A 13,856-nucleotide genomic window follows, 5' to 3' on the forward strand; every position below is an offset into this window, starting at 1 on the left:
ACCATTACCAGATGAAGTTATTAAATTAATTGTAATGTAAATAATAAAATAAATGTAACAAAATAGAGTTTTTCTTCTCTATGTATCAACATCGTTTAAAAACCTTTTTTTTTTAAATATTAAGTAAAGCAATATATCAAGATAATGTGTTTGTCTTAAAGATTCTAAAACTTGAAGAAAATTTTTTTTGTGCGCGTATAGTCACCTTTAACGCGCGCATACGCGCATTAAAAGCGTCGAAGCTGCGCGTAAAAAAAAAAAAATTATCAACAAATTTGAAATCTTTGACCCAAAAAATATTATTTTGATATATAACAGTATTTATTTACAATTTATGTCAAATTTTGTCTAATTTTTGCCGTTTTTTGATTGTCCTGAGTCACTGTGCGCCACATCACTCCGACACACACAAGATGCATGTAGTCAAGATTAAATCTGCTAACCATTCCAATTTTAGGCTCTTTTAGGGGACTGACAGCATGACGATGTGCATGATCATGCTTTTCGTCAAAAGATGCATCAGTGCTCAATGGTGAACTCACTTCTGGTAATATAACTTTTCCGTCAACCAATTCACTTTTCTGGATGCAGCGCTGACATGAATTATAACCTAAATGCATTTTTATGCATTTTAAAAAAGCTCGTGCTGGTGCGTCACAAACAAAGTTAGAAATAGTAACTTGAATAAAGTTATTTTCAATTAAAATATCTTCTTTTTCAAGAACTTTTATTTCAGAAATGAAATCATTTAAAAATTCTCTGATACATGCAGGCTTTTTATTGCCACCATAGATACCAATGGTAAATGGTTTCTCACAAGCAGAGCCTTTGAAAATTCCAAGTCCAGGCCTCAATTGATAACTCGAGCTTTTGTATGTGGGTAAACCGTCAATATTAATTAAAAAACATATAGAGCTATTTAACAAACAATTCAATTCTTTTGCATAGAGCATTTTAACTACATTATCTCTGACCCCAACATGTCAATATAAACTACCCTCTTTTAAATGAATTACATTTGTTTGTCTTGGAGTCTGCAATATAGTGCGGGTATCAATAGGTAAGAATTTATGGAAAGGGTGAAAAAGTTGCAACAGTTGTAAAAAATGAGTTACTAGTATGTTACAATTTAAAGCCCATACAGAAGGTAACTTAACCCTAATTCAATTACTTTAAAAACTTCATAATTACATTTATATTATTTTTTAATTTAAACTAAATTTAAATCTTTTTTAAACATAATATTTTTGTTCTTGAGAAAATGATAAACGTATTCAAAATCAATATAACTTAAGTTGTTACATATGAATATTATTTTTTTTTCGGTTAAAAATCAATTTTTTTCGTTTAAATCATAGGTTTTGATACGCGTAATTTTAGCCGTACTTTATATTATCTCAACCATTTATATTGTTTTCTCTTTAAAATTTGTAGAATTTTTTAATAATAAAGGATTAATGATCAGTGTTTTTAAATAATAAATTTTTTTTTCTTTATTAAGGCATCAAAAGTCATTTAATAGTTTTTAAAATGTCATTTTTGACAACTAAAGAAAAATCATATTGGAAAAAACGTCGTGATGTCAAAAAATTGTTGATATGTATCTCGCAGAAGATTTTGAGTTAAGTCAAAATGTTATCGTGGATACTACAGGTAGTGATGTTACATCTTTTAATCCAGTTAATACGCAAGAGTTTGCCAAATTGGACAACTTGATGATTGACTCAATAAGTGTATACAGTTCAGAAGATATTATTGATTCTTTGGAATCCGAATCTTCCAATGAGGATGCGTCAGACGAACAGTTAAATCCACTTTTGAGAGAAAGTCAGAAAATAAAATAAAAATCATTGAAGTTTTTATTACTACGTTTATTTTAAGAGCCATTTTCTGATAAAATCAGGCAAAAGTACTGTCGGCTCAAAAGTGATATCCTTTATTCGCGGTCAATTTTATATACAGTAATGCTAATAGGGTAAAAAAAAAGCTTGTAAATTTTTTTTTTTAATATTTCTAGTTCCTGAGTTATGGTCGGACAAACATTTGCCCTTTTAATACTTGAAAAGTCACTTTTGGGGTTTTATGATTTTTAAACTAAGATTAAAAGCAATGAGACCACTGCATCCTAAGCTTCTTTTCATATTATGGAAGTACAGGTAAAACTCTGGGAAAAAAATCAAAAAACCTGAGGACAACCTTTCCTTTGTCTAAAAATCATAAGCTAAAATCACACATTTTTGAATTTGGGGCCTACTTTAAATACATTTATCTTGGAGCGTAAAAAGTGCCCGCGACTTATCTTATTCTTTTTTGATCTCATTGTTATTTGAATGATATAAAGAAACGCAGAGGATATTGTTTACAAAAAACTTATAAGTTATCAAAGTGTCAAAAAATGTTTTAATTAGCGTTCAAATATCAGCCCATATGGGAAATGGGAAAGGTACCAAGATTGAAGATGCAGATTTTATATTACTCCATATTACAATTTTTTTAATCCGAAAAAAAACTTAGAGGGTAATATTTCATTGTTAAAATAACTCCACCACAAAAAGTCAAATTTTATATATATTTAAAAAAAAAAAACCCGAATGTAGCAGCGGAATTAATCAATATATTATATGATGTCGTTATCTTATTATGTCATTGTTTGCGTCATAAATCAGTTTTACATATCCTATATCTTTGATTTTATCGCATTGTTGCTAGAAATGCCTTTTGGGCTTTTTCAAATTGATCATCCACAAGCTTATAGTCTCCAGACGGTAAAGGTGGTAGAATTCCACAAATGATTTCACTGCTGTCTTTGTACTTTATAACATCAGGAAAAGCTGGCTACTTAAAAAAGTTCTTGACTGCAGAAGCATACAGCTCACCATGTAACCATCACTGAGAACCTAATATGATTAATGATCTTTCTAATTTAAAAAATAGTTTGAAAAATCTGATTCTCATTTGACAAAAGTAAAACTTCGTTTAAATTTAGTGACACATTCAATATGATCAAATAATGTTTAAAAAAAATGTTTTTATTTGAATGAAAAACATTTTTTTTAAACATTGAATGAAAATGAAGTACCTCATTTATAATCCCAGGATACCAATTGCCAATATAAATAACAACAATCCAATTGTTTTCATGCCATGTACCAGATAAATCAATGGCAATGCTTATAATCTCCTTTTCAAATTCTTCATTTGCTAATTCTTCTTGACCTACCGAAAGAAAAATATAAATATTTATACAAACACTTGTAAAAATATTTATAATTACAAAATAATATTAAAATATATATTAATGAGAGTAGATATAAAAATTATTACCTTGATCTGCTGTCTCTTCTTCTTCTTCGTTATCCGCATTAGTACTACCAACATCAATTGGTTCATTTAATCTTTCGTCTTTTTTTAACCTGCTCTGACGTGAAAATAGTGATCTTATTTGCTGAGTTGTTACGTATTCTGAGACTTGAAGCTCTTTACTTATCAAAAGGTGCACCTGCTCTGGGCTAAATTTTTTTCCAGATACTTCACCTTCCATAAAGAGTTTATATAATATATCTTTTTGTCTCATACTATACCGGAAGTTACTGCGTGTAGGTAAAGCCCAACCTTTAACATATTTGCTAATGTCAGAACATTCTTCCTCAAATACCTCCTGTTGTGAGTTTGGTTTATAACTATGTAAGTTTGGCTGAACTTGCATCTTCATTATGAAACTCTGTCTCAAGTTATCCATTCCTGATTTTAAAGTGCTGATAATGTGTCTTCCCGACATCATGTGTTCTTCTAGTTCTTCTGATGTATGGAATGATCCATTACAAATTGGCTCAGAGCAAAAGTGAAATAAATTTAGTGATCTATCTTTGCGAAACTTTTCCTTCATATTGCTTTTAAAAACTCTTGTTTTCTTGTCAGTATCACTATATGGGTGTGTTAAAAACATTTGCAGATCAAAATTGACATTAGAATATTCTTATTTAACTCCTTCGCCAACTGCATGGTATCGCCACATTGTCATATAGTTATGAAAGAACTCAAACGAATGATACTGACTTATTTTAGCTATTTTTGTTCCACTCAACTCGCTTTTGCCCTTTTTGTGGCAACACCAACAGCAGAATTTTTCAGCCCATGTCCGTAGTATAAAGCAGTATAAATGTCCTCTGCACACATCAAATCGTTACCAGCGTCAACAAAGCTACAAATCAATGACTTTGCTCCGACAGCTTCTTTGTCGCACTGATCCTTGCCACGACAAGGTTCGTTATAATCGTAGCGCTTAAGCTGTATTTGGTTATTTTTGCACAACATAAAAAGAGCTTCCATAATAAAGCTGCCATGGTACGATGAAGCATTGTCAGATTTTGCAAAGAGTTTATTAACAGCAGAATGATCGTGCTTAAACTTTGGAAGAACTAATTGGGCAATTGAAAGTGTTTCCGATAAACCTTGCTCACACCTATGAAGAGCTGTAAAATACACCTTTTTATGTAAAATGTTGTTTTTCTTAGTGAAGAAAATGTCTACATGCAGTGACATCCCCTTTTTTCCAAAATATTCTTTTTGACCTTCCCTGAATTTGGATGGTAGAACTTTTTGGCAATAGTCTTTAAACCAAAATCCAGTTTCTTTATCAAGACTTTCAAAAGCAAAAACTTTGGCTTTTTTCTGTTGACAATCACGCATTAAATGTTTTTTATAATCAATGATATCTTTTTCAGCAATTTCAATATCGTAAATAGTATCCTCGTTGGCTGAATTATTTGATGCTAATCTTTTTATCTCAAATAAGGATTTGTTTAAATTTTTACACTCATAACAAATCTTATCATTAGTTGCTTTTGAAATCTGTTGCAATTGCTTGTCGGTTAAATCACTCAAAGCAAATATTGGGCAGTGGGAGATTTAGGGTAGGTCGCACTGCACTTAAACTGGAAATTAGTTTTGTCATATCGTTTGCTGCGTTCAAATAAATTACTCAGCTCTCTATTTTGGTACTTCAAAGATAAATCTTGCAACATAGAGAAACTATTCATAGCTGCAGCAGTAATATCATCCAGTCCCGCTGAACGTTTTTGTTGAGATGGTTTAACAGGATGAATTATTCGCCACAAACTGCTTTCCGATAAAGGAGAGTAGATCTCACTTCTGCAAACTTCATTATAAAATGCAATTGTATGACTCATTTTAGCTGTCAAAACTGCACGAGATATTTTATATACATCATTTGAGTTAAATTTAATTTTTGTGACTCCATATGAAACATCTTGAAGAAGATTGCTGTTAAATATGAAATCGAAAAAATGTTCAGCTTTTTTCTGCTCTAGTCGATTTCGCGTAATTTCTTTTTCGACAGGAATAGTTATACCTATGTTAGCATTCTTCAATTTTTGTGCCTGGTCTATCTTGTATTTGGAGCACCCAAAAACTTTCATAAGTAACTTCTTAGTAAATTTTTCATGTTCAATTAAACACAGAACAATGTGTTTACCAATAGAGTCACTTTCTTCATGAATTTTGAAATTTTTTTTAGATCATCAGGTACTGCATCATTGTCTGAAGTTTCCAAAGATCTATTTAAAACAATTGAGATAAAGTCTTCACTCTGATTTGGGGCAACAGCTTCAACGAACCTCTTTGCAAGCTGTACCTTGGCCCTTTCAAATTTTCTTCGTAAATTATTTTTGGTTCCATTGCTGAGATCAGCTATCTTTTTATTTTTTATCTGAAACTGAAAAGGGCTGATGTGGAATGCTTCTTTTAGGTTGTTACCAGTAGATGTAGCACCTTCAACCCTTTCTCCAGAAAGTAAAATTTCTTTAGGCTGAAAATCAGTTGTGTCCTCAACTAACTCTTCGTTAGTGGCAGTACTTGTTTTAGTTTGAATAAGAATGCGCTCTGACTCTGAAGGTGATTGTGACAAAATACGGAACCTACAGGAACATTTTTGTTGTAATGTTTTGAAACATTTGTTGACATATTTATTGAAACACTTCTTACAGCTAGTGATTTTTTACCAACACTTAGTTCATGCATTGGATGACAGCATCTTCTTGGAGGAACCCAGCCAATACCTCAAATTTTAACAAAAATCAAAATTTGAAATATTTATTTTAAAGAATTAGTAATTAAATTTTGCTGTTGTTGAAATACGGTTGTTAACAAATTCTTACCAAAGTTAAATCTATGGTAAGGACATATATAGTCGTTATCAGAAAGTGATATGCACCCTCGGTTTTCTATAAGAGACTTTTCTGTCCATTCTGTGTCTAGATGCGCATTTAAAATCTAAAAACATAAAGCTTAGATATTATGCAATGCAAACTGAGGAAATTAAACAACAATCGTTTTACACTGCTTTATGATGCTAACGGGTTTTTTTTTTACAACTGCTAAGAGCATTTCTTACTTTAATTTTTACAAAGTGTGCTTTGACATCCAAAGTCAAATCTTGTATCTTGAATAACCTTTTTTCATTGAAACGAGGATATGGTCCACACCTGACATCATTAGTTTGCAAACATTTTCAACAACAACCTCTTGCTCTGACATATTTTTTGCAACTAAGTGTTTTTCTTTAAAAGTACATTTAACATAAAATGCTCATTCTCTGTTCTGAATAGTTCAAAAGTAAATGCTCAATAAACCATACTGAATAACTGTAAATTAAGAAATAATGCCTAACAATAATTAATTATGTTCAATAAACATCAAGTTGAAAAAATTTTTTTTTAAGTCCACAATCGTTTAAATAAAAACAAAACAAAACAGATTTAGCATCATTTTGATGTAAAGTTATTTCAACAATGTAATATTACCCCTAAGTTTTTTTTTTGCATTAAAAAAATTGTAATAAGGAGTAATATAAAATTTATAAATTCAATCTTGGGACCTTTCCCATTTCCCATATGGGCTGATATTTGAACGCTAATTAAAACATTTTTTGACACTTTGATAACTTATAAGTTTTTTGTAAACAATATCCTCTGCGTTTCTTTATACCATTCAAATAACAATGAGATCAAAAAAGAATAAGATAAGTCGCGGGCACTTTTTACGCTCCAAGATAAATGTATTTAAAGTAGGCCCCAAATTCAAAAATGTGTGATTTCAGCTTATGATTTTTAGACAAAGGAAAGGTTGTCCTCAGGTTTTTTGATTTTTTTCCCAGAGTTTTACCTGTACTTCCATAATATGAAAAGAAGCTTAGGATGCAGTGGTCTCATTGCTTTTAATCTTAGTTTAAAAATCATAAAACCCCAAAAGTGACTTTTCAAGTATTAAAAGGGCAAATGTTTGACCGACCATAACTCAGGAATTAGAAATATTAAAAAAAAAAATTTACAGGCTTCTTTTTAATATTACAAACAACGCAATAAGTAAAATTGAGAATGATTGAAAGATATCACTTTTAAGCATTGCCTGGTTTTCTCAGAAAATGGCTCTTAACTTTTAACGGCTTATCATAAAAATTGTATTTAATTATAACTAATAACACTCTCTTTAATAATTATAACTTAATACTATTCACTCAAAAAAAAAAAAGTTTCCTTAATTCATCATTTTTTCATAACGATTTTGTCAACTATTTAAAGCTTTTTAGCGGTTTTTCACATTAAGATTCCTGGTTGCTATGCAACATTGTTTTTTTACATGTTAATTTAAAAAAAAGTTACACAGTTAAAGTTTTCCATTTAAATAGGGCTAAAAAAAGTAATACTAACTATATTCTCGGTGCTATATCATTGTCTGACATAATAGAGTATATATAAATAAGAGCTGCAATCTAAAAAATCAACGGAATCAAAATAAAAACAAAATTACTTCCGTTTAAGAAGTTTTTCCTGTATTTGTCAATTTTTGCATTTATAATGCAGCCGTTGAAAATCTTCCTTATGTGTTTTATATTAACTCAAGTAAACGAGTTTGAGTTTTGTAAGTTATTTTTTTATATGCTATTATATATATATATATATATATATATTTATATTTATATTTTATTATAAATTTTTTTATATTTTATGTAGGGCTTTTTATATTATGTAAAGTGCTAAAATCTAAATCTGTTAAAAAGAAATTTTTTTGGTATAGTCAGATTTACAATTTTTTTAAATTTTTCTACTGTTGTAAATTGTATATATAAGACTACAACATTGTAAACATTTTATTTTTGTAAAAGTTTAAATAATGCGTTTCAAAACTGTCTGTGTTAGTGTAAATGTGTGATTGTAAAAATTTACTAAATCAAATTAAATTATATATACAAATACTTTGTGTAAATAGATAACCCAACTGCACTACCATCATTTATAATAACACTAATGCTTGCTAGAGCTTTGCAAGTGGACTAAGTATCACCTAATTTGGTTAATCACCGTATTGGAGGTGCATTTAATTTATTTATGCATTAAAAAAATGATAAAATTGTTTGTTTGTTGTAACTTAATGTGACTTAAGATATAAAAGAAAATCTTTTGTTTCTATATACTATTATTTTTATTAAAGTATATTTTATGCATTTTGTTATAAAGTATACCTATTTTATTTTTCTTTACATTTAGTGAATCGTCGACAACTAATATTATTAGAAGAGATCAAACAGGGCAACCAAACTTTAATTTTGCTCCTGCAACAATTATTATCTCAACAGCGGCGTGGGAGTATAGAAACAAGTTTCGACGATTTTTGGCTGCCTGTTTCATGAATGGAACAGTTAAAAAAAAATTGAAACAAATTGTCTTGACAATGAAATGCAAGGAACGCTTGTAAGATAATGTATTTTTTGTAACTGTTTGGTTTACCAATTATTTTGGTTCAACTTAATTTAAATTTAATACATTGTAAATTATATATTTTAAAAGAGTTTTTTATTTTTAATTTAGACGCGTTATTTGGGTCAGTGTGGTGGAACAACTGTTTCTGAATCAACAAATCAAGATCAACAAATCGACTGTCAAGATCGATAAATATAATGAAGCAATTGATGACAAATAGCTTTGCAGTTGCTTGTAATTAAAAAGGAAAAGGGGAGAAATATGCTTTTAGCAATAGCAAGCTTTGCTTATAAATAGTGCGCTTTTTTGTGTTAAACCAGGAAACGGCAACGTTCTGCTCGCGAGCTGCATGCAGTTTTTTTAACAAAACTGTATGGCTCTTTAACCTGTCCGAGTTTTATACTTAAATAGTATTGAATACCATTGAATAATAATTCGCAAATTCATGATCATTACGGCTCTTTGGTTAGGTTTTTTTTATTATTATTTTAAGAAAAATGGCCCTCAATTTGTAACAGGTTGCCAACCCCTGTGTTAAACGATCATTATTTATTCTTACTGTGGTTTTACTCTTACCGTTATTATACCGATAATATTAATATAAATAGAACATTTTATTTCTTTTTTAGATTACAAGATTAAAAGATGCTTGAAAAATTAAACTAAATAAATATGAAACGAAAAATTAGTTTATAGTCACCTAACCAATATTTGGTTTTATTTAGATGCTGTTCGACGTAATTCGTCTACATGCCGTAGTACGGATGTCGATGTAGCAAGTGCAATTAAAGCATGGCTTCGCTATGCAAAAGATCACGATGGAGGGAGGACGACAAGAGAAGCAGCGTTTTAAAATGTTTAAATATTATTATTTCAATAATAAACAAACTTTTATTTGAAACTCAAAAGTTTATTAGAACTTTATTAACTTAAAACGTAGCGCCAACCTGTAAAACCAATTATGATACCAACGTTGGTTTGATGAGCTATTCGGGTAAATCATCCCAGCCTACACACTATATTATGCCAATGTTGCAAAAAGATAAAATGCACAATTGAATCGTTGCTTGATGAGGAGGCATTTTAGCGGCTACAACCTTTCACCAACGTTGCGCCGATCTAAGACAAACTAAGTAAAATATCATTAAAATGCGTCGCTAACTGTACACAACTAGCCTACTTTGTTAGAAAAATGTCGGCCCAAAGTTGAAACAACGCTTGAAGCGTTGTTTTGACGTTAAGCCAATATGTTTTCAACAAAGTGTTCTAGCTTGAAACCGCTTGGTTTGGCTAACGTTGCGCCTACAACATAACAGTTAGAATGGGCCAATATATTTCCAAAAACGTTGAGTAAAACAATGTCAACATAATCTCAATGGAAAACCAATTATATACCAACCCAACACCAACCTATACATTTTGTTAGGCCGACATCGCTCTTACAAACTTACACCAACGGTGCGCCAATGTAAGGTCAACGTAGTATAAAATGCATTATGCCTATGTGTCGCCAAATGCAGCAACTTGCTTGGGCCAACGTTGCGCCAACAATTTAAAACCATCAGTAGGCCGACATTTTGATAACAACGCTGAGAATATACGAAGCCAATGTAGGGACGATATGCAGCCAATCTTTTTTTTTTTTTTTTTTTTTTTTTAGTCATATGCCGACACAACGCCAACCTACGGCTAACCGAATCACTTCCAAGGTGAACCACCTTAAAAGTGCTTTGGTTGGTGAACCACCTTGTTTCTTGTAACCAAGATGGTCCTACAATCACAAATACGTTGGGCTAACGTTGGGCCTACTAAGTTGTGCTACTCGGGAACCAACTGACAGAGGCGCACGTTTTATGGAACGAAATAAAATTAGGAATTTAATTGAAGTGCTAAAAAAAAGATTTAAAATCGTATAGTTTCATTTTGTTCATATCCCATCATGTTCCAGACTTATTCAGCTGATCCTTCGACAACCGTTTTAATCAATCAATCATATATATTTTATGAAAATAAATTTTTATGGATATTTGAAATAGTAATGAAATACTTACCTCAAGTAAACATATTAAACAAGAACTTTTATAAATATATAACTAATTATAGTAATAATGATAATAATAATGGTTATAATAAAGTAATAATATTAAAAATAGTAAGAATGATAAAATTGAGAACACAACAGCAAAATAATTTTAGTATACTTAAATTATCTGTAAATAGAAAAAAGAACGGAATAAAGTTTAAACATAACAGCGACATCAAGTTAAATTATGTAATAATGATGATAACAACAACAATAATAACAATAATAGTTACGATAAAAGCTATTTAGAGATGATAGAAGAAAGCTATTTAAAGAAAATAGTTAAAGGAAACAGTTAAAACAAAATTAAGGAAACAGGACAAATATAAATTCACTAACAATGGCTGGTGAATTTAAATTTAATGCAACAAAAAAAACTATTAAGAAACAGCGATAATAAAAAAACAACAACAACAAAGAAACATTAAACAAAAAATAAAAAAATAATCTTTAAAGCTATTAAATAGATCTGATTAAGTAAACATAACAAAAAATATTACTCATTATGAAAAATATAACAAATTTTCTGCTGCTTGTTTTTTTAGTCAAACTTTTAAATATTAAAGTGAAAAAAATTTTTTTTTTTTTTTAATTCAAGTTGTTTTTTCTAAATTAGTTGTAACTTCATTTCTTAAATTTCCTCATTTATTTGTTGCATATTGTTTTTTTCTTTCAATATTTTTATACCTTAATATTTTTTTCTATTCTTTCTTTATTTTATAAATTTTGTTTCTTTACTTTTCTACTGTTTCTCTTTAAAATTTCCATTATCAGAAAACTTTCCGCCATTCCGAACGCCACACTAAGCGTCGCTTAGCGGAAATAGGATTTTGTACATATTTTTTTGTGATTTTTCATATTTAAACTTTTTAAGTTTTTTTTTTTTTGCATCTAGTTTTTAATTTTCTGTAAAAAAAAAATCAGACGTAGTTTTTTTAAACTTTTGATATTTTAAGGGTTTTTTCAAGGTTTTAAAAAACTCGCATTTTTGTTAAAATCCTTTCAAGGTATATGATAAGTGTTAAATTTTTATATTATTTTTATGCGAAATTAAAATAATCATATATTTAATTGAATATAAAAATAGAAATAGAAAAAAAGGTTTTTGCATAGCATTTTTTTGCTAATTTTTTGATTTCTTAATTTTTTGTTTTTTTTTTATTTTTTTTTTTTTTTTTTTTTTTTGTTCTTTTATCTTTACAATATTGTGATTCTATCTATATAACTGATACAAATTTACAATTTTTATAAAATATATGATGGTAGGAGAAAAAATAAAATCTCACAACTTTTTAGAATACAAAGAATATAACTGCAGGGTATCATTATTATTAAAAGAACGCGGGAAACTTGCAGAAGACCAGATGGTCTTGTCATCAAGAAACCGCTTGTACTAGTAATATTTTTTGTATTTTTGTTTTTACATGTTTCTAGTTTCACAAAATATAATGGTAGTTCATTTTATATTGGATTCACATATAATAAAATGTAAGATAAAAAATAATTGATAAATGCTAGATTTTGCACACATAAATATATGATTAGGCATAAATAAAATTATTTTTGATTTATATATTTTTTATATTATTAGTTATTGAAGTTTTTTGGGATTTTCGCTTCAACGTTAATTTTGGCTCTAGTTTCAGTATTAGTTTAGTGTAAGTTCATATAATTGTTTATATTTAAAACGAATTTTTTTAGTAAGATTTTCAAACAATTTTGGTTATCTAATTTTGTAATTATGGCATTTCTGGATATCAGTTTATTATAGAGATAGGGACCGCGATATGAAATTGTGAAACGCGATAGTTTTGTTTTTCTAAACGGTATGTTAAAGTTTCCTACTTCTCGAGTGTCATATCTATTTCTATTGCTTTTAAAGAAATCATTTGAGAAATGTGATGGGACAAGCCCGAGTTTATATTTCAGCATAAACAATAAGTTTTGATAAATGTTTATTCTATAGACGTTTAGTGCATTAAGGAGTTTTAACAAAGGTTCAGCATGAGTGAATTTGTCTTTTTTATAGACAATTCTAACGGCATGTTTTTGACGTCGATAAAGTGATTTCAAATTGGATTTATTGGTACTTGCCCATGCTATATTACCATATGTATAATAGGTCTGTATAAATGAGAAATAAAGATGTTTTAGATTTTCTTGGGATAACATTGGTCTAGCTTTGTATAGCACGCCAATGTTTTTGGTTATTTTTGTATTTAAATAGTCAATGTGTGCTTTCCATGAAATATTTTCGTCAATTAGTAAACCTAGAAATTTTGTTATTGAGGTTCTTTCAATATTTTTGTTTTCTATTTTTAGCAATGGTAATATATTAGGTATTTTTTTTCTTTTTTGGTTGGGATGGAATAAAATGTAATTGGTTTTTTCTGTGTTTAAAGATAATTTATTAGATTTTAGCCAGATATTAAGTTTTTCAAGTTCGATATTCGTTGTTTCAAAGAGTTCTTCAATAGACTGAGATGAATAAAATAAATTAGTATCATCTGCAAACATTATTACATCAAGTTTGTTTAAGACTTTTGGAAGATCGTTAATGTATATTAAGAACAATAAGGGAGCTAGAATGGAACCTTGGGGAACGCCACATTTAATCTTAAGCAATTTTGAACAGATATTTTCATCAGTATTAACACATTGCTGTCTGTTTAGCAAAAAATTTTTAAACCAGAGTAATGCAACATTTTTTACGCCATATTTTTCCAATTTTTTTAGCAGGATAGCATGATCAACAGTATCGAATGCTTTCGATAAATCTATAAAGATTCCTAAAACAAATTCTTTATTAACAAATGAGTAGTTGATGCTATTTACAAGATCTACAATTGCATGTTCGGTTGCATGTTGCTTTTGAAAGCCGAATTGTTTTGTATTTAAGATATTGTTGTTTGTTATATATTGGTATAATTTATTATAAATTATTCGTTCGAGGAGATTTGAGAATACAGGAAGAATTGAGATTGGTCTATAATTGT

At 29.2% G+C, this 13,856-nt stretch overlaps 2 protein-coding genes and 1 long non-coding RNA gene across 3 annotated transcripts; 1 reads left to right on the forward strand and 2 right to left on the reverse strand.

The window, feature by feature from the left end:
* Positions 1 to 332: 332 nt before the first annotated feature.
* On the reverse strand, positions 333 to 953 carry LOC136092022 (uncharacterized). Its single transcript, XM_065819743.1, has one exon. The coding sequence runs from the start codon at positions 951 to 953 to the stop codon at positions 333 to 335; it is 621 nt and encodes a 206-aa protein (XP_065675815.1).
* Positions 954 to 2,557: 1,604 nt separating this feature from the next.
* On the reverse strand, positions 2,558 to 6,568 carry LOC136091554 (uncharacterized). The gene is made up of 4 exons (XM_065819231.1): positions 6,413 to 6,568; positions 3,325 to 6,291; positions 3,080 to 3,216; positions 2,558 to 2,897 (listed from the first exon to the last, which is right to left on the reverse strand). Exons 2-4 carry the CDS (start codon positions 3,944 to 3,946, stop codon positions 2,814 to 2,816), a joined length of 843 nt encoding a protein of 280 aa, XP_065675303.1. The 5' UTR covers positions 3,947 to 6,291; positions 6,413 to 6,568; the 3' UTR covers positions 2,558 to 2,813.
* Positions 6,569 to 7,679: 1,111 nt separating this feature from the next.
* On the forward strand, positions 7,680 to 9,681 carry LOC136091487 (uncharacterized). Its single transcript, XR_010644023.1, has 4 exons — positions 7,680 to 7,938; positions 8,287 to 8,388; positions 8,565 to 8,768; positions 8,886 to 9,681. It is a non-coding gene; the product is annotated as an uncharacterized LOC136091487 (long non-coding RNA).
* Positions 9,682 to 13,856: the final 4,175 nt, after the last annotated feature.

The sequence above is a fragment of the Hydra vulgaris genome, chromosome 15, assembly GCF_038396675.1.
Source record: "Hydra vulgaris chromosome 15, alternate assembly HydraT2T_AEP".
NCBI classification, from domain to species: Eukaryota; Metazoa; Cnidaria; class Hydrozoa; order Anthoathecata; family Hydridae; genus Hydra; species Hydra vulgaris.

Bases quoted from the DNA above. Each gene is read 5' to 3' on its own strand.
- LOC136092022 (XM_065819743.1), bottom strand. From the start codon at position 953: ATGCTCTATGCAAAAGAATTGAATTGTTTGTTAAATAGCTCTATATGT.
- LOC136091554 (XM_065819231.1), bottom strand. From the start codon at position 3,946: ATGTTTTTAACACACCCATATAGTGATACTGACAAGAAAACAAGAGTT. The intron at 3,217-3,324 runs GTAATAATTTTT...TTCTTTCGGTAG, and splicing joins AGAAGAGACAGCAGATCAAG to GTCAAGAAGAATTAGCAAAT. The intron at 2,898-3,079 runs GTACTTCATTTT...TAATCATATTAG, and splicing joins ATCCTGGGATTATAAATGAG to GTTCTCAGTGATGGTTACAT.